The sequence below is a fragment of the Pan troglodytes genome, chromosome 14 (genome assembly GCF_028858775.2).
Source record: "Pan troglodytes isolate AG18354 chromosome 14, NHGRI_mPanTro3-v2.0_pri, whole genome shotgun sequence".
Lineage (NCBI taxonomy): Eukaryota > Metazoa > Chordata > Mammalia > Primates > Hominidae > Pan > Pan troglodytes.
In genome coordinates this window covers 104037528-104057263 of record NC_072412.2, presented here as the reverse complement: position 1 = coordinate 104057263, position 19736 = coordinate 104037528, and the positions used below count along the sequence as shown (strand labels likewise).

General features: G+C 53.8%; 1 protein-coding gene across 7 annotated transcripts in view; it reads right to left on the bottom strand.

Moving 5' to 3' along the window:
- Window positions 1–1629: 1629 nt before the first annotated feature.
- Window positions 1630–19736, bottom strand: part of FARP1 (FERM, ARH/RhoGEF and pleckstrin domain protein 1) — a 311995-nt gene continuing 293888 nt past the window's right edge. For 6 of the 7 annotated variants that reach the window (XM_063792622.1, XM_016925462.4, XM_001142635.6 and 3 more), the window contains 9 exons: window positions 15722–15852; window positions 12530–12598; window positions 12206–12295; window positions 11358–11440; window positions 11166–11278; window positions 10565–10731; window positions 5145–5252; window positions 4533–4684; window positions 1630–3137 (listed from right to left, as the gene is read on the bottom strand). In XM_063792622.1, the coding sequence (XP_063648692.1) occupies window positions 3056–3137; window positions 4533–4684; window positions 5145–5252; window positions 10565–10731; window positions 11166–11278; window positions 11358–11440; window positions 12206–12295; window positions 12530–12598; window positions 15722–15852 (995 nt within the window). In that variant the 3' untranslated portion in view covers window positions 1630–3055. Of the gene's footprint in view, window positions 3138–4532; window positions 4685–5144; window positions 5253–10564; window positions 10732–11165; window positions 11279–11357; window positions 11441–12205; window positions 12296–12529; window positions 12599–13568; window positions 13662–15721; window positions 15853–19736 lie in introns of all 7 variants that reach the window. The other variant, XM_009427148.5, reaches the window with a different exon arrangement.

The window sequence follows — 19736 nt, the reverse complement described above, 5'->3', positions numbered from 1 at the left end:
TCTTATTGTACTCATTACTCCGTACAAGAATGTTATGTTGAATAATAAAATTGGAGACGATTTCATTTTGTGTTTCCAGGGAGTATTCTGTGTGGGGGAACTGTTTCCTTACGTGAGGCCGGTGGCATAAGCCAAAGATGAGTTTTGTCCTTGCGAGAGAATCACACAGATGAGTCTGTGTTCCCCAGGGTGTGCCGTTACCTGATTTTTAAGTGAGCCAGGGCGGACAGCAGCTTTTCTGATTTACAGAGTTCTTCAGATTTACAAGTGGACAATGACATCACAGTTTTTAGCACTGAAGCCAGTCTCATGCTAGTAACAGTGGGTGTGCCGCTCGAGGGACTGGGTTCTAATGAATACTGGTAGGAACGGGGAGTCTCTGCAGTCGCCAGACAAATCATACTCAGCCCCTTCCAAGTGGTTCTTTTAGAGTTGACTGGCAGCATTTCCTGTCGGGGGAGATGGGGTTTGATGGAGTTAGAAAGCTCACCTCTGTGTACATTCTCTCCTGGGCTATTACTTTCTGTAGATGCACAAAATCAGCTCCAATGTTTTTAAGGGCATCTTAGCCAAGGAAGCTGGCCTTTGTGTCGCCACTTCCAGGCCTGCATTAAGAGAGAGCCCAGGCACCAGGGCTACCACTGGAACCTGCCTCAGCGTCAACTGCTGCTGGTCTGTAGCCAGCCCCAGCCTTTGAGACGGGCTTACTGTCACCAGTAGCCTCTCAGTGCCAGCCCTGAGCTGCTCCTGGCTCAGCTGCCCAGAGCCTACAGCCTGGGGAGGTACTCAGCCTCTGGGAGACGAGGGCTGTGGACTGGGTGGCTGGTAGCTCCTGCGTTTTTGAGCTGTGTCCTGGCTGGCTGCTGCCAATGAGGTGGACACCAGTGTGGTTTGGGGTGCACTGGCCACTTTTTGCTGGGTTCTGATTTTCTTGGAAGTGCATCTGCCTTCCTTATCCAATAGTTTTATTCCTGCATTGCTCTTGTGAAGTGGCTGGTTTGGTTCTGTATGTAGCATTTTGTACCTTTCCTCTGGCAAAACACTCAATTTATAAACATTTTTTATATTTCCCTCCTTTAAAAACAGCTTGTGTATTTCTGCTATAAAATGTGTCAGCAAAGGCAGAGTGACCTAATAGGGCATGTTCTTAAGCACAGGGACTGTATCATGCAGGGGCCAATAAAGTTCAAGAAAACGAGTATCTGCGTCATTGTGTGTCTCGTGTGTAGTGTCTCTCATACTCCACTCAGATGGACTGTTACCCACACTAGTATTTTCTTGAGGGCACACAGGAAGCAGAGGTGCTGGTCACAGGTCAGAACCACCAGTGTCCAGCAAGCAGTTTGGAATCATTCAGAAATAACTGAGGAGACTGCCTTGTCCCCAAGTCTCCAGGAAATGAGTGAGTGGTGACTTCTGGAGGGAGCCTGATGCTGCTGTGTGGCGGGGGCCACGCGCCCCGGAGCTTTTTGTTTGCTCTGCCCCTGCCTGGAGGTGGGGGGAGCATAGGGAACAGTGGGGGGCAGGCCCTCCCTGTCTCACTCTCAACACTGGGGCTTTAGAAACCCTTGCTGGAGTGTCCCCTTCCCCCCTCCACACACAGAAAATGAAGACTACAGACAAAGTTGGTTGTTTTGCCTTAAAACATCAATATGCTGGATTGTGGCGTGAGGTATTTTTATTCCCTTTGTTAGTACTGGAAACTGTCTGGTACATCTTGTAAGGCAAATGATTAACACATGTCAGGCTCTTCGTCCGTTTGCAAGTTGCTGTTTCCAGGTACACCAGTCAGAGCTCCACAGAGAGGGTGCGTTCCTGGTTCTCAGGTGGGCAGGTGCTATGGTGCGGGGCGCTGGAAAGAATTGGGTTGAATTGGCCGTCGCCTCCGCTTGTTTGAGACTCTTGTTAGAAAGGGCTTAGGAAAACCAAGGGAATGGCAGCCACCCCATCACCATCGAGAACAGGCAGACGTTTCCCGAGCAGGGGCCAAAGCCACTGGAAACCGTGTTCCCTGTGCAGTCCGACTGACACTACCCCATGCCTGGGGGGAATGAGTATAAAAAGGTAAATGTTTTTGAAGACAGGCACGATATATACTACTAGAGAATGCGCAGTTTCAAACCACAGTTGCAGGAGGATATAGGAATAACGACAGGTGCTGGGGACTACGTACCATGATTTCATAGTGCTCTGCAGCCAGCACGCTCACTAAACGCTCATCACGGAACATACCACAAATGGTGCTGATCAATGACACACGGGTTTTCATGCTTGTGACACAGACAGCAAAACACCACGGCTTATTATCTTCCCATTGTGTACACCACTCACAGGACGGTGACAGTCCAGGTATTGCACTGGATCTCGGCTTTGCTTAACAGAAAACAACCCTGCTGCGGTTGGAAAGAGTTACCACTTAAAACGATTTGGTCAACTTGCACCAAGAAGTAGGTCGGGAACAGGTGTTTTCAGGTGAGCGTGAAACCCCGCAGTGGAACGCTGTGTGCTGCAAATTGCTTATTAATCAGAGAAGTGAGTCCTACTAACTTCCTATTATTACAAAAGTAGAAAGACTGAAAAAAACGAAATCTGAAAATGATCTCATTTGCTTAAGGCTGCACTGAGTGTATTGCAAACACCGGGAAATCCACTTCGTAAAATGCAGCAGCCAATAGGTGAAAATAATAAAAGAACTTTTTTTTAGGAAGAAAAACACTTGCCCTGTCTTGTGTTGAACGGATGTGTGTGTACTGTTTTTCAGGGGCAGGGTGGAGGGAAGGTGTCATTTGGCACTCTCGTAATGACAATGTTTTAATACTGGCACTAGCTAAAGAACAGCGCCCCCAGCGGATGCCAGGACTGGAGGTGGGAGCGCTGTTCATTCAGACGCTGAGAGGTCGGGGTTAAGAAACGCGGCTGTGGAGACAGGAGAGCTGCTGCGAAGCCATGTTTTTGATTTTCAGACAGGTGTTAATTTTACCAGGCTTCATTAATACAGAAGAAAGGAAACGTCTTCCAGGAAAGCAGCCACTGTGGAAACGAGTGTGTCCGGCCATCAATACACGAGAGACTCTTTGTGGCTCAACACGTGGGGTCGCGAGGCAGAGCTGGTGGCACTGCGGATCACTTCCATCCACCTGCAACACGGGAACGCCAGTTAGTCAACCTTTTGTTTGGACGGACTCATGACACTTTGGTGGGCATCACTTACAGAAACACAAGGTGAAGTCAGGCCGCCTGGTTGGTAATCTGCCACTTCAGCAGAAGAGCAAGGGAACGGCCAGCACCCAGGCGTTCCTGAGGTACAGTGGAGACCCACTGGCCTGGGCACTCACTCAGTGTGGAGCTGGAAGTACCTTGCTGCGGTGACACTGCCTGCTCCATTGGAGCAGTTAGGAGCGAGGTGGCCTCTGGTTGCTGGGGAGAACGCTACCTCCTATTTTCATGGACATGGCAGAGAACGGCGGGACATGTCCCATCCTGCTTAGTGGAAGCTCTCCCTTCCTTTTTTCTTTTTGAGACAGGGTCTGGCTCTGTCACTCATACTGGAGTTCAGTGGTGCAGTTATCGCCCACTGTAGCTACCTCCTGGGCTCAATCGATCCTCCAGCTTTGGCCTCCCAGGAGATGGGACTACAGGCTTGCACCACCACGCCCAAATCTCCCTTTTTATATATTTGTGTATTTGCTCTATACCGGTGCTTCTCAAATGGGTGCAATGCTGTCCCATTTGGTAAAGTCTGGAGACATTTTTTAGATGTCCCAACTGAGGGGTTGCTGCGGGCATCTAGTGGGTGGCCAGGGATGCCGCTGAACATCCTACACGATGCAGGACGGACTCCCCAAATTACCTGGCCTTGTCCCAGGCCTTTCAGGATCTGCACTGCAAGGCTGGACCCTTTGTCACAATAATAGCAAAGTCCCAACTTTGATCAACCCAGCTCTCGAGCTCAGTCCAGGATCAGATTTGAGAATGGCTCTCCTCTAGGTTCCTTTTTCAGGTGATATTGTTTAGGAAGTGCTCAGCATATTGCTGAGGACCCCTCCCCTCCTGCCTCCCGGGGCGAGGAGGGCTCAGCAGGGCAAACTGCACAAGTAGTCGGCTTGGGGATGCAATTTGCAGAGGCCCAGGATCTCTATTCAAAATACGAATTGCAGGAACAGTCTTAGGCCTGACTGTTTCATTTCTTTCTTGGCTAAATGAAGTCTGCGGCCCCTGGCATTACACCATGTAGGCAGTCTCACTGGGGCTTAGCTTCATCATCCCAGACACGTATGTCAGAGATCTCCAAGCGAGATGTCTAGGGCCTCAGCCAACACCGTGCAGGGTAAGGGCGCAGGGAAGTTGGGACCCCACGTTCTGCCATGAGAACAGAATCGCCTGCTGGTGCCGGGCAGTGGGACCCCAGGTCTAAACACTTAGTTGGCAGGGAAGGGTGGGGCCATCTCACTCGCTGACTTGGGAGAAATCCTGATGTTTGGAAGAGGGGGTCCTCTTCTGCCGGGCCCTGTGCGTGGGAAGGGGGTGTCTACCTTTCGAACGTGTACTCGCTTTCCGCCCTGAAGTAGTAGACGTGGGACTTGAAGTGCAGCTTGAACACGTAGTCTTTCTGGATGTTCTCGGACTCGGAGGGGATGGTGAGCGAGTAGCCGAGCAGAGGCAGGCTGGCAAGGGGATGATTGTCCTGGAAAGGGGAAACAAAGCAAAGTGGCTTTTCGGGGGCAGCTTCTGCTGCTGGGCCTGGCTGCTGCCCCGCATCAGACAGGGACTTGGGAGCCCAGGCAGCTCCCTCCTCGGGCGTGGGCCTGGAAGGGACCATGGCAGCCAGTGTTTGCCTGTACGTGATGGCCCAGGTGGCAAGTCCCGCCAGGACTCAGCTGTAGATAAAGCCAACCCCCGTCCCTTGTCCAGGCAGAAGACAGGTGGCCCTTCCTAGGGCAGAAGTTGTCCTTCAGTGGATGATAATGTCAGTCTTCCCTAGAGTTGAGGGCCTCGGGTGGACAGGGCCCCCCGCCAGCATCCCTGTCATCCCCGTGACACCTGGAGCCAAAGAGGCCTGAGTCCTTCCAGAGGAGGGCGGCCCCCTCACCTCATGCTGCCACCCCCAAGGTCCCAGGGCCACCTGCCCTGTGCGAGACGCTTACCTGGTGTGACTTGTAGAAGAACAGGCAGAAGTTTGTGAACACCACCCACAGCTTCTGCCACCCGTTGCTGTTTTTGAATTTCCTCAGCAGGTTTCCAGACAACTGATTCTGAAAGGCAAGGAGGCCTGTGAGAAGCACAGCGGGCACCTGCCCCAGGAGGGCACAGAGAGCAGCTCTCCCTGCACCAGGGCCCTGGGCTGGGGCATGTCCGTGACTGAAGGATGTGGGCCCCCCCACTCCCCCGTGTGTTGGGAGACTTGGCAGGTCCTGGGACCCTGATCTCATCACTTCCCCTTGTCACTTGCTGTGGGGCATCTTGGGGTCCCTGTGTCCCCCCAAAAGACACGTTGAGGTCCTGACTACCAGTACCTTAGAACACAGGCTTATTTGGAAATAGGCTCGTTGCAGGGTAACTAGTGAAGATGAGATCACACTGGGGTAGGGTGGGCCCTAAATCCAACGGGAGTGGTGTCCTGAGGAGAAGAGCCACCTTGGGGGGAGAGGGGTGTGCCCTGTGACACCGAGGCAGAAATGGGGGCGCAGGACCCCATGCATTGCCAGCAGGCGGAAGCTGAAAGAGGGAAAGATACATCCCAACAAGCTCAGAGCAGCACTCGTTTTGAGGGGCCGGGCACCCTGCCCAGGAAGTGGGGCCTGGGGTGCATGTGAGCGGCTCCCACATGCCCTCTAGTGGCCCAGGAGGCAGTTGCAGCCCTGCCCACCTCCAGGCTCAGGGCCGGCCCAGCCCCTGGAGCATTGTTAGGATGCACTGCAGCCCAGCTAGGGGGCAGGGACAGGCACCTGTGTCCATGCTACCTCCAACAACTCTGAGCAGGCCTGACACACTGGTGGCTCATTTCGTCCCTTTGCCAAAGTGACATCACCAGCAGAGACTCAAAGCAGTTGCACCACCTTGTAAAGGCACTTAATACCACTGAATTGTTCCCGTAAAAATCGTTAAGTTGGCCAGTATTGTGGTATAGCTATTTTACCACAATAAAAAATACAGACCTCCGAGTCTGCCTCATTCCATCTCTCTGGGTGCCCCTGGCACTAAGCTTCTGTGCTGGGAGCTGGGATCAAATGGTCTGATGTCCCTGCCCTCCAGTTGCTCAGGGAGGGTCCAGTGAGAGACATGGACACTGACAGTAGGTCCGTGAGGGGCTGCAGGATGTGGGGGACCCCGCAGACAGGGAGAAAGGGCGTTCCAGGCCAGGCAGGCAGCTCCAGCCATCCACCCTCCTCCCCCAGTGGCAGAAAGGAACAAGAAAACGCAAGGCTCCAGGTTCCCAGAAGGTCCTGGTGGTGGCCAGGGCTGGGCTGATGCCCATGCGGCATCTTGGGTCATGCAACATGGAGCAAGGAGGGTGGCACACTCCCCTTTCCTAGGTATTTTCATACTGAGTCACATAATTTTCACACAGCAGCCAGCCCACAGTGGGGTTCATACATGTCACCCATCACAGTCTGGGCCCCTTTGTTTCCAAAGCAGCTTCCTTAGCGCTCTCTAGCTTCTGCCTGGCCATTCCAATAGCCTCTGGAAACCTCTTTATCAATAGGCACATCCAGCGGCCCTTCCTCGCTCCCCACGGCCAGGCCGAGCCTCCCGCTCCCCTGTGTCGGGTCCATCCTGGCCTCCAGCGTGTTACGGGCCCTGCGCGCCACGAGTCTCCTGCCCTGCACTCAGGAGGCCGAGGCCATGCTGGTGGCTCCCAGACCTGTCTCCATTCACTGCCTTCACGAGAGGGTCAACATCCTTGTTCAGAACCAGACCAGCCTGCCCTGTCTCCTCGTGGCCCGTCACTGGGGCCACCGCTCCTCTGCCTTCTTGGACCCCATCCCCTCAGACCCTGCTGTGGGTTGAATTGCACCCCCAACAAGTCCAAACCCTCCGTGCCTACAATGGTGACCTCACATGGACACAGGGTCTCTGCAGATGCGATCGAGTCAAGGTAAGGTCACTAGGATGAGCCCTAAGCCCAACACGAGCCGTGTCCTTAGAAGAGGATATTAGAGTGCAGATGCAGGGAGGACAGCTGGTGACACGGCAGACCGGAGCCCTGCAACATGGGTGGAGTCGGGGACCCCCGAGAAGAAGACTGCCGCAGCCACCAGATGCTGTCAGAGAGGTGGGGACATTTTTCCCTCAAGGCCTCCCAAAGGAACCCACCTGCCAGCAGCTTGATTTTGGACTTCCGGCTTCCCGCACTGTGGGAGATGTTTCTGTGGCCTCACCCAGTCTGAGGTTGGTGCCGTGTGACGCCACGGGGAACAAATATAACCCCCGTGCCCGCCACTCCCCGGCCTCACTGTCCCTTCCCTCCTCCCGGTCCTGTCTGCACCGTCCTTTCCCTCCCCTGCCCCACTGTCCGTTCCCTCCTCCTGGTCCTGTCTGCACCCCGTCCCTTCCCTCCTCCCAGTCCTGTCTGCGCTCCGTCTGCTGAACAACTTCCCTGCTGTCCCGTCTCGCCACTCCAGCCTTAAAAGACAACTCGCATGGCTTTGCCTCTGGCCCTTCACTGGCTCTAGTGCCCACAGGCTGGGCAGCCCTCTGGCCATCCCAACATCTGACCCCACCTCTGGTGGGAGCCCCCAGACCTGCCGGCTTGCCCACAACTTTTAGCAGAGGCCAGTGAGGCCACACGGTCCCCAGATACGCCCCTTCCTCACGTGTGCCTACACGAGTCAGACGGGAGCGGGAACTGGGAGAGGCTGGGCACGGGACTGGGGAGAGGAGGCTGTTGAGTCAGGAGGAGATGGAGCTGCTTTGTCCTGTCATGCAGGGAGGAGGCCCTGGGGATGGCTCATCTGCAAGTCAGCGAGCATTTGACATCTGGCATGCGAGGGCTGCCTGCCACCGACACGAGATTGACGCCACGTGCCTTGGGAGGGGGCTTTCTGGCAAGGAGGGACATCTGCAAAGTGATAGAGCAGCCCGGGTCCCTGACTGTACTAGGTGGTCACTGCCACCTTCAAACCCCACTGGCCAGTGGCTCACTCTCCTGCTCTCTACTAGGGTCAGCAGACTTTTCCTCAAAAGGCAGACGGCAGATATTTCAGGCTTTGCAGGCCAAGGGGCAAAACTGAAGACATTATGTAGCAGCCATTAAAAAAAAAGTGAAACCCATTCTTGGTTCGCAGGCTGTAAGCCACCAGGCCGGGGCTAGATCTGGCTGGGGGCCAGCGTGCCCCTGACTCAGTGCCTTGACCTGATCATGCACACGGAAGGCTGCGACTGTGTAGATTTGTTATCCAAAAAAGCTGGGCTGCAGGTGGCTCTGGGCCACCTGGACCCCACTTGGGTATTTGCTGCCTCGTTGAATGGCCTGGGTGCCTCCAGGTATGTAAAAAGCTTTGAGGCCTATGACAAACCCCAGCCTTGAGAGTCGTAATTCACACATTGCTGAGGTCAGGACGAAGCAAGGCCAAGACGGTTCCTCCCCAATGGCGGCGCCACACGTCGACTGGCTTCGTTTCAGACACACGCCCACAGGTGAGATCTGATGAGGCCTCGTTTCCCATGAGCCTATCGCAGGTTCTTCCCTGCTCCTCCGCGTCGGGGGTCTCCTTTCCTGCTATCATAATCCCCATCCCCTGGGAGAAGTCTCAGACCCACAAGCTTTGCACACAGGCCTGGTGGAGGTGTGAAGCTGGGGAAGAATGTTTAGTGCTCTTCACACCTGGGCTGTCAGGAGGCCCAGGGAGGGAATATTCACACCTGCACACTCAGGGGAACCCCATGGGACAGAGCCTCGTGTGTGGGGACAGCTGGGAAGAAAGGCTGTGCCTGTGGGGGAGCCAGGGCCTGCACCTCGGACGTGTCCCCTTGAGGATGTCTTCAGAAGCAGGACTGGGCTTAGAAACAAGTGGCTTGTAGCAGGAAACTCAATAAAGGCAGGTCTGAGCAACGGGGAAGGTCGTTTCCCGAGAATAAATTCCGAGACTCGAGACCCTCCATGAAGCACTGCTGGCTCATTCCTGCTGCTGTTGGTTCCAAGAGCCAGCAAACTCCTGTCCTGACCAGAGTCTCTTATGTGACACTCTTTGGACCAGGCCTGTGTGGGAACTGGCCCTTTCTGCGTTTGGAAGGGAGTCCTGCCTCGACTGCAGCAGCCCCGCAGAGGGCGCGGGGGCAGAGATTCTGCAGTGAAACGTGAGCATTCACATAAAACACAATCACAATGATGAATGGCCTCGCCCCAGCTCAGGGCAGCTTCCACTGCCAGTGAGAGATGAAGAAAGCTTTCCTGTTTCACACCTTCATGGGCTTGAAGTGTTCTGAAACACAGCTATGGGCCTGGACTGAAGAATGCTTAGGGAATGGGCATTTGGAAGGGTCTGGAAGGATTCAAGATCTGGGAGAGATGCATCTTCAAAGCCAACTTTCAGGTGGTGGGCTCAGAAAACAATACCCTGAAGTGAAAGGTTCAGAAGCCAGGCCTCCCCGCCCACCTCCTGCCTCGCCCCTTTCCTCCCCAGGCGAGCCACGGAAACTGGACTCCCCCTTCCTTAAGGCGGGTCATTGAAACCAGAACCTCCTTCCCCCAAAGCCAGCCACAAAACCAAAAATGGTCACCCTAACCTTTCTCCACCGTTCTGTGTAAGAGCTGGCTATAAACTTACTCCCTGGCCCACCTTGTGTGAGAAGAGGTTCTAAGACCGCCACTGTAGAAAGGGTCCCGCACCATACCCCGGAGCAAGGAACGCTGCTCAGAAAGGCCCAGAAAACCCGGAGGGGCCCTGCGGGGCTCCTTTCACCCTCCTGGCACTAGCTCTCAGCCTGTCCCATCAGCTCCACACGGCGCCCTGTTCTTCACGGAAGCGAAGCATAAAAACAGACGGTTTTTGCTGGACCTCTGGGTCTTCGTTCTGAAGGCTCCCATGTCATGTAAAATGACGATGAAATAAACTGGTCATGCTTTTCCCTTGTTAGCCTGTCTTTTGTCACAGGAGTGTCTGCCGTGACCCTCATGATGGGGAGGAGCTGGCACCTGCTTGCCATCGTGCAGACTCTCCTCCCTCCCATGCACCAGATTCCCGTGGGGCGGTTCAGGACATGACAGCCATGGAACTGTCCAGCAGCTGTGCCCTGGGCCCTGTGTTCTGGGCTAACTGCATGAGAGGCAAGAAAACAGGTGAAGAAAGAGAGAAAACGACCTTGTGGATGGCAGCAGGACTGATGAGCACCAAGAGACATGACTGCATTTGTGGGAGGTCGGCGCCCACTCAGCATCACCTGCAGGGATACCTCCGGCAGGCTCCAAAGGGGGCCCAGCGTTGATCCTTCCCTGCTCAGCCACCGCGGGTGGGTGGGGCCACCCACAGTGCCAGCCTCCCTCAAGCCCCTGGCCCAGAAGTTTGCCTGGGTTCTGCCTGGGCCAGCACAAGCTGGGAACCAGAGCTGCCCTGCCCCTGCGTACCTCCACTGCGATGCTGAAGTCCACCATGGAGACGCTGGTGTTGCGGTGCCAGCACACGTGCACCATTGTGTTGCCGCGGTGCGGGGCCTGGCGCTCCAGCGACGTGCGCGAGGCGCTCAGGTCATCCTCTGACTCCTGGTCAGCCGCGGTGGCTTCATCAGGGGACTCTACAGGATGGGGCAAAAGGCAGCACTTCTGATCTTTCCTCCCAGCACCCCTTCCTGATACATTCTGAGGTGCTGGAAGGTTGGGGGGCTCACAGCAGTCACAACCTGTGGTGCCCAACCAGAATCTAATGAGGCCTCGATGGACCCTGCAGCTCCAGTCACAGAGCCCCAGCCCCTCCCGGGTGTGTGGACAGCCTGATGTTCTCTCCCTGGACAAGGGTAAATGCCGGCCCAGAAAAGGTGACTTCCCAGCTCCCTCATGCTGATTTCAGGGGTTTTACTTTTAGGAAAAAGAACTGTCTTAATCTTTGGCTTTAAACACAGCTATACACCACGGATGTGAGGCCTACCCGATGGGGTGGCTTTAGATGCAGAGATGCTGTCCCTCCATGAACCAGACCCCTGCATGGGAAAGCTGCCCTGGCCACACTCACTGTTGTCAGGGGGGCTGCTGGCCAGGAACTCAGGGGCGGGGCTGCTGCTCTTCTCCGCCAGGTCAATGGCCATCTGGATGTCCTCAACCCACTTCTCCATCTCGGACCGAGAACTGGAGACAGAGACGCGTCAGGTGTTCAGGCCACAGCACATCAAAGGGGGAACAGGCAAGGGGCGGGCTCCCGAGTTACCTGGCGGCCACGATGATGGACTGCCGCTGGCCCCGGAGGGTCAGGCAGTGGGGCACCCCCCACTCGTCTTCGCTGTCCTCAATCTGTGGGCAAGAGAAGATAACGTCACCATGAGGCACGTGATGCACTTCCAAACATCCCTGAGCTGGCAGCCAGGCAACTTGGAAAAGGAGGGGTGCCCCTGAGCAGGGCTCAGGAGACCCAGAGCCCCACAGAGGGAGAAGGCACTCTGAGTTGGAAAAACCAAAATCGGAAAGGTGACAGGAAGATCGCGGCACACTGAATGTTTTTGGCAGAGCCCACAAACTTCCCTCTCTCCAATCCCGGAGGACAGCGTGGGCACCAGCCAGAGGGCCACATCCCAGGCCCAGGCGCCCTCTACACCTGCCTGCCAAGGGGGACAGGAGGCAGCCCCAAACCAACTCGGGGGAGGACGAGGTGGCTGGCCCAGCTCCAGGGAGCGGGCGCTGTCATCCTTGTGTGTGGCGAGGACTGTCGGGGCCCCTGGGGCCAGGCGCAGGCGGTGGGAGGCTAGTTCATGCCACGCGGCCTTGTCAGCTTACCCCTTCACTCGATTCTATAAGGAATGGACCTGCACATCCCATGTGCAGGAGAACGAGCCGTGTCCCCAGAGCCCCACTAGAGAAGCCCTAGAAGGCTCGAGCTTTTAGGTGAAAGGGTTGTATGGTCTTCGATGGTCTTTGAGCCCATGTCTTGTAACCAAGATGACACTAGCCACCCTCTCCCTTCCTATCCAGTCTCCTTCCCCTCCTCATTGCCGGGTCAGCAGCGCCCGCACCTGCTGCCCCCGAGGACAGGCCCTGGCCACGAGCCTGTGCTGTACTCACCGTCATGCCATAGAGCGGGAGCTGCCCGTGGACTTTAAACTGATTGGAGGCCGTCAGCCCCCGGCTCGTGTATAGCAGGACGTCGTTGAACTGGAGGAATCAGAAGTGTGTGGAGGTGAGACCACATTTGGACAGCAGGCTTCCCTCCAGCATTCCCTGTCCTCAACTGTGCCTTCACTGTCCTCAAGAACTTGGGCCTGGGCACCTCTGGCTGCTCTTCCTCTACCCCAGGTCCCTCACTTGGGTGGCCGAGGTCCGGCCTTGGGAGCCTCGCTTGCCCAGGTGACACAATCCTTGTGAGGACAAGCCGCTCTCTCCACTCACCAGGAAGAACATGCGCTGCTGGAGCCCCTTCCCCGAGAGCTTGCTGAGGCTGCCCAGACGGATGAACTCCTGCAGGGGAGACAGACCGGAGGGCTGGCTGCGAGCGTGCAGACCCCGAGGGCTGACGGCCAGCGTGCAGACCCCGAGGGCTGACGGCCAGTGTGCAGACCCCGAGGGCTGACTTTGTAGCCCCTGAGGGCTGACTGCGAGTGTGCAGACCCCAAGAATGGACTGCGAGCGTGCAAACCTACTGGCTTCCTCCCAGCTGGGTCCCTTGCATGGTGGAAGTTACAGCACTCAGCTGCGATCACTGCACGACTGCTCGGCCCCAGGTGCTGTGCTAAACCCTCTCTAGGGATCACCTGTCTCCTTCCCAGGAAGGTACAGGGCGGGTACCACCAGCAGCTCCCCCAACAAAGGATACGGACGGTCGGGTTCAAGAGTGCCCGGGCCTCTCTGAGGACCATGTGTGTAACCCCAGGATCCCCAGGGCTCCCCACGGTGAGGGAGATCAGAAGGACCCCAAGCAGTTCTCAAAGAAGAAAGAGGCTACAAAAAGTGGCAGCAAGGGACCCTTGAGGACCGAGAGGCCACATGGGAGCACTGTGGCTGGAGGAAGCTTCTCCATGATTGAAAACCCTGCTTCTCAATGAGCAGTAACTGCGTTGAGGATAAAGGAGTGAGAGGCAGATGTGTCCAAGGCACCTGTGCCTCCCGAGTGACCTCCGCCCCGGGGCTGTACACTCTTGAGGGCATGGATCGCAGGGGCACAAGCACTTAAAAACAAACAAGTGATCATTTTAAAATTGTGGTAGAATCCACAAACACTGAGCATGTGTGGCCTTGGTGGACTCACAAGGTAGCCCCGCCATCGCCACCATCTACTTCCAGAACGTGCTCCCTCAGGGGCCTCCGATCCCACCTTCCCATCCTGCTCAGGGTTGATTTGAAACAATGAGTGGACGTGAGGCGGCCTGATGAGTGAAAGAATCAGGGGATCATCTGAGCTTAGGAAGGAGCACCCCAATTCCATCTTCACCTTTACTAATAACAATGGCCTCCTCTCTGGAGCACATGGGATGCGCCTGGCTTGTCCTAAGTGTGGAGTCCTAATAAGGAAAAAGGAGCCAGGCTGGTGGGACTGAGAGAAAGCAAAAAGACAAAGCGGAGAAGCTATACAGGTCTGCCTTTCTTCAGGGTCCAGGACACAGCCCTCCCGCACAGATAACTCACCATCTTCCTGCGCCCAGCTATCACCAGACCCTTGGCTGATAGAAAAACGCAAGTGAGTTCCCTGCAACCGCGGCGTTATCACCCTGCACAAAGCCCTCCTGGGCACACAGCACAGACACCACCCGGTAAAAATCCCCAGCAAGCCTTTGTCTCCTTGCAGTCAGCTCCTCTCTTGATGTTGCTTTCTTGCTGTTGCTTTCTGGCAATGTATTTTCCTACTTCTCGAATAAGCCTGCCTTTCTTTATCTATAACTGTCTTAGTAAATAATTCTTACCGCCCGCACCACCAGCCTCAGATAGTCACTGATCACCTGCGACACGGAGTGATTACAGGAGCTCCAGACGTGAGCCTGCACCTTCAATATCATTATTCCCACTTTTCAGATAAGGAGACTGAGGCGCAAATGATTAAGAAACTTGCCCATGATCACCTGATCGGCCGGTGTGTGATAGAGCAAAATGCTTTCCATTGTGCTCTGCAGTGTAATTAATGCCACTATTCTATGGGTACGTTTCATCTCTTCAATTAAATGTAGGTGGGGGAAAATGAAGATAATTAATATGTATTATGTCATTTTCACGGAGCAAATCTCATTTGATCTTAATGACCTATGAGGGAGAGGCCATGGTCTCCATGTGCATGGTCCCCCGCCACCCCGGCTCTGGTAGAGCGAGACTTTGAACCCAGGGCCACCTCCTCCAATCCAAGGTTCTTTCCATTGCAGTGGAAAACATTTCCTCAAAAAAAGGAATTCTTTATCAATGGTCTGTTCACCATGTAGCATGAGATGCTAAATATTTTATAACTTTCAAAGCTGAGAGAAAATTACATCGATTCCACAGGGCTTTTCTGAGGGTTCCGTGTGGATGGGTAAATAAGGTCATTAAGTGCCGAGGCCTGGCAGGATCTTGTCACCAGCAGAGCTGAGGCCATCCCAGCTCTAATTTCTGCCAGCGCTTACCGCATGGCTCTTCTGACAATCTCTCACAACATGGCTTCTGGTCAGTTCTGTAATTAGGCTTCCTGACAGAAATGCTCCAAAACAAGGAGAGCTTCCTTCCCCTGCCCTGAGTTACAGATGTCAAGTTTCCAGGGCAGCTGCCTGTTGGAAAAAGACTAAAAGTCCCTGAGATATTGGATCCTGCAGCAGCAGATCAAAGCAGCTACAGTGAGTTGTCTCTCGATCTGGGTGATGTAGCATTTGAAATGGGGGCGCCACAGGGTAAAGATCCCAGAGAGAGATTTGATGAGACGCAGCAACTGAATGATATGTTTGATTCCTGGGTGATGATGGCTTTCTAGGAAGGGAAGTGGAGAAGGCAGGCTTTGTTCCTGTCCTCCACATTGTCACTGGCCTGGAAGGAGTGTGTGCAGGAAGCCCTGTTGAGTAGGAATCAACCTGCATTTCAGGCAGGGGGCTGGGGAGGGGTAGGCGACAGTGTCAGTGAACTTGCATCTCTCCTGGAATTGCTTTCCAGCTAAGATTTGGTATTTTTATTTTGAACTCAAATTAAATTATATATGGAAGATTGAATTTTAAAAAAACACTTCATACCTGCATGGGAATTTCTAGCATAATTTAATGCACTACCTTTCCGGCTTTATTACTATTTACCTAATTTTTTTTTAAATTTTCCATTTTCATTTATGTACATTTAAAAAAAATAAAATAAGCAATCTCAAATCTTCTGTGGGATATGGTAGGGGAAAAGGTAAAGAAGTGAATCACCCCGTAAGGAGAAAAAGCAGAATATGAGGTCAGAGGATTGCTTTATCTCCTCCGAACGCAATGATTCTGAACTAACGACACTGTTGTGTTTTTCCAGTTGTCTCCCAGGTGGATGGAAAGAGGACATTTTGCTTTGCAAGTGTCTCTCTTCAAAAGGTTCAAATGTAAGTCCCTCCGACGCCTCCTTTCTGCTCCCCCCGCAGTGCATAGTGAGGCCACTGCTGCTTACCCTTCCCGGAACCACAAGATTGTCAATGCCAATCAAATCTTTCTTGAGTTCGTGCAGCTTCTGGAAATTCTCCATCTTGATCATTGTACCGTGGAGCTGTGCCACCATCTCCGTGATCTCTGCCAAAGCGGCTGTGAAGGAAAGACATACACGGTCTGCAGCGGGAAAGGCAGGCAGGGGTCTTCCCCTAGCAGCTGTCAGCTCAACGCTGCAGGGAAATCACTCCAGTCCCTGCACGGTATTCAAAGGTGTCTTTTGAGCAAAAACAGTGTTATTTCTCTATAATAAAAATTGATGGTGTATTTTCTGTATTTATTTGCTTCACTTTAGCATCTTGAAACTAAGTGACCCCTGCATGGTGACGTGGCATACAGCTGTCCTTCAATTAGACGGACTTGTTGGCTTAGAGGGGAAAGACACGGGGGAAGAAGACTGCCTTGAATTTTGTCCCTGGGTAGAGACTTTTCTTTTCCCTCCTGTTACTCGGAAAGAACAAGGCACAGTGAACACAAAGAGGCCATAGAAAAATCTGGAGCAAAGTCAGCACCTCCTTGGGAGGAGGTGTAATTGATATTGTGAAGTGTCAGTATATTCCAGGTAACTAACATTCCACCACACCCCAGTTCTGTCTTGTGTGGAAATTACACTGTTTACCAAGATGGTTGTGAAGAATTGCTGTAGAATTCAAATTTTTTCTTTTCTTTTATTTGTTTGAGACAGAGTTTTGCTCTTGTTGCCCAGGCTGGAGTGCAATGGCATAATCTCAGCTCACTGCAACCTCTGCCCCCAGGTTCAAGTGATTGTCCTGCCTCAGCCTCCCGAGTAGCTGGGATTACAGGTGCGTGCCACCACGCCTGGCTAATTTTGTATTTTCAGTAGAGACAAGGTTTCACCATGTTGGTTTAGGCTGGTCTCGAACTCCTGACCTCAGGCGATCCACACGCCTTGGCCGCCCAAAGTGCTGGGATTACAGGCATGAGCCACCACATCAGGCCTTTATTTTTCGATAGAGGCACAGCTCCCCTATACTGGTGGGCATCCAATATTTAAAAGGAGCTAGTGCCTGATTAATACAAGCTTGTGTGGCACGCAAGTCCCCAGTGGCTGACAAGTTTGGGTGGCACTCAAGTCCCCAGCGGCTGAGCACTTGGGTAGTTTGGTCAAGAAAAGCAAGAAATACTTGTTGACTGAACTTCAGTCTTCAGAACACTAAATACCTCTTTCACCGCTTTCCCCCAGCATTTCAGTGTTGGAAGGGAAGCATTTAGTTTTCTTGTTTTTCCCCCCAAGGATGCGAGTTAAATTCTCCCAGGCTTATCAGAGAATGCGGTCTCAGCCATAGTGACAAATCTCAGGCCTTGCTCGATTTTCAGACATGACCACCCAGTTTGGTCCAATAAACATTTACTTGGCACCCAGTGCTCAGTGGCAGGGCTGGGGGGTAGTGGGGAGCTCTGAGAGGAAAATGATGGAATGATGGCACCCTGGCCCCCGGTGCTCATGGGCAGGGGCGTGCTGGGAACAGCCCTTGGCACTCAGTGTCCCTCTAGCTCTGGAAATCTAGGCTCCTACAGTGCTGCCACTTCATGCTTTAAGCTAGCTAGCACTCTCTTCCTCAATCATCAAGGATAGCCTATCTCCATTGGGTACTGTTTAGAGAAATAGCAGAGTGGAACTGGATGAGTCCGCCAAGGACAGCGCCTGCAAAACCACACACCACTCTCACCCCCATGGGCGACAGATCTGAGGAGTCCTCAGAGCCAGGAGGGGCCCTGGGTCCTTTCCTCCGGGCTCGGCCAACACACAGGCAATGCCAGTGTGACAGGACAAGGCGGACAGGAGGTCAGCTCAACATCAGGTGCCAGGCACAAGCTGAGGCTTAAAGGACGAGAGAGAGCTGGCCAGGAAAGGCCAAGGAGGTGGTGGCCAGGACTCTAGGCAGAAGGAACGGAATGCACCAAGGTGTGGAGGCAAGAGGCAGCATGGTTTTGTTTTTAGAGACTGGGTCTAGGTCTGTCGCCTGGGCTGTGGTGCAATCATAGCTCACTGCAGCCTCCAACTCCTGGGCTCATGCGATCCTCCCACCTCAGCCTCCTGAGTAGCTGGCACTATAGGTGCATGCTCGTAATTTTTAAATTTTTTGTAGAGACAAGGTCTCACTATGTTGCCCAGGCTGCTCTTGAACTCCCAGCCTCCAGTGATCCTCCCATCTTGGCCTCCCAAAGTGCTGGGATTACAGGTGTGAGCCACCACCCCTGGCCAGCATGGTTTGTTTTAAAGACAGATGGTCGATGATAAACCATGTCAGGAGGCACTTGTGTTCCCCTTCTGTGAACTGTCACTGTCTCAATTACTTTGCCAAGTCTTCTACCTATTGGGTTACCTTTTTTAACAACTAATTTGTAGGAGTCCGCCATATATTCTAGATATTAACAACGATTTTTCTAGAACAAGCCTGGTATCACTGTTTCCCTCCTTAAAACACTTCCTGTTTGGCCTCTGCCCTTAGGTTACGGCTTTGCAGGGTCCATGGGGTGCAGTGGGATGTGGCCCCTGCTTTCTGTCGCAGCCTCACTTTGTGGCTCTCCCTGTGCCCTGCACGCTTTTGGCAATGTTCCGGTCTCTGTCCCCTCTGAACCTGAGCTTGTGCTGTTTCTAACTCTATTCTCCACACCCTCCTTTCACCCAGGAAAACTCCTATTTACATGTTAGTTCTGAACTTAGACACCATTTCCCTTTGAGATCCCCCCAACACCCCCTAACGCCCCGGCTCCAACTGCACCGTCCACTTCTCTCTCACGGCCCTAGTGCAGGGTTGCCACTGCCCAGGTACCTGCCTGCAGGCCCTCCAGCACCCAGGTACCTGCCTGCAGACCCTCCAGTGGGTCCTGTGAGGTCAGGGGCCGCACTGTTCCTTCTCCCTCACATGCCCAGTACAGGTGCTCGCTGCGCAGCTGGGGTGTGAGAGCTGGCCAGGCCAGGTCATGAAGACTTCCGATTTTAGCCTGAGGCAGTCAGCCGTCACCCAGGTTTTAAGCCAAGGTGTAAGAGGATGGATTTTTAAAAAGATGACACGTTTGGCCAAAGAGTTGGGAGGTGTTTCTGACATTTCAGGCAAGGAATAAGGGCCTTGCCCTCCTAGTGGGTGTGTGGATTCGGGCCACCTGTGCGGGGGCCACCTGTGCGGGGGCCACCTGTGCGGGGGCCACCTGTGCGGGAGCCACCTACGCAGGGCCAACTCCGCATGCTAGGCCAGGGAGGGCAGACACCCACAGACCAACTGTGACACCAGACAGAACGACTTCCGTTCAGAAGAGCACGCATGGCCCCGTGGGAAAAGCAGGTCTGGAATGCGGCTCTGACCTCTGAGTGACCCTGCAAGTCCCTTCCCCTGAGTCTCAGCGTCCCTCTCTGTAAAATGGGATAATGCAATTGATCTAAAGGGGTCCTTAAAGGAGTAATGGTGTGAACGTTGGTACAGTATCAGGTACGCAGCACCTGGCCTGGGGCTGAGCAAGTATGAGCGGCTAGGACTGTCCATGAGATAGAAGGGCAGGATGGTTGTGACCATGGGTTCTAGATTTAGGTTCCAAATCATTTCCCTCCAAGCTGTGTGACTCTGGGCAGGTTCCTTAACCTCTCTAGTCTCGGTAGTCCCCATATGTAAGACGAACTCACCTGTGCCTGAGGCTTGGGAAGAGTTAATACAGGAGAGATGCTCATTATGCTGATGGGCACATTACAAACGACCGGCAGCAATGAGCAACAGGATTTGTTACAAGCTATGTTCTGTGGCCATGGTAGAGGGATGAGTTTCCGTCACGTGGGTAGAAGCAAGCTTCCTGGGTGGGGGCTAACTGTAAGCGGAGCTTCTCTAGTGATCTTTGCACAAAACCACCCAGGGACCAAAGGAGAAAATGCATGCAAGAGGGAAAGGAAGAAAGGGGTCCTGACGATCATTAGCACCTTCTTTATGGAAAGATCAAGATGTGGCTGGGCACTGTGGCTCACGCCT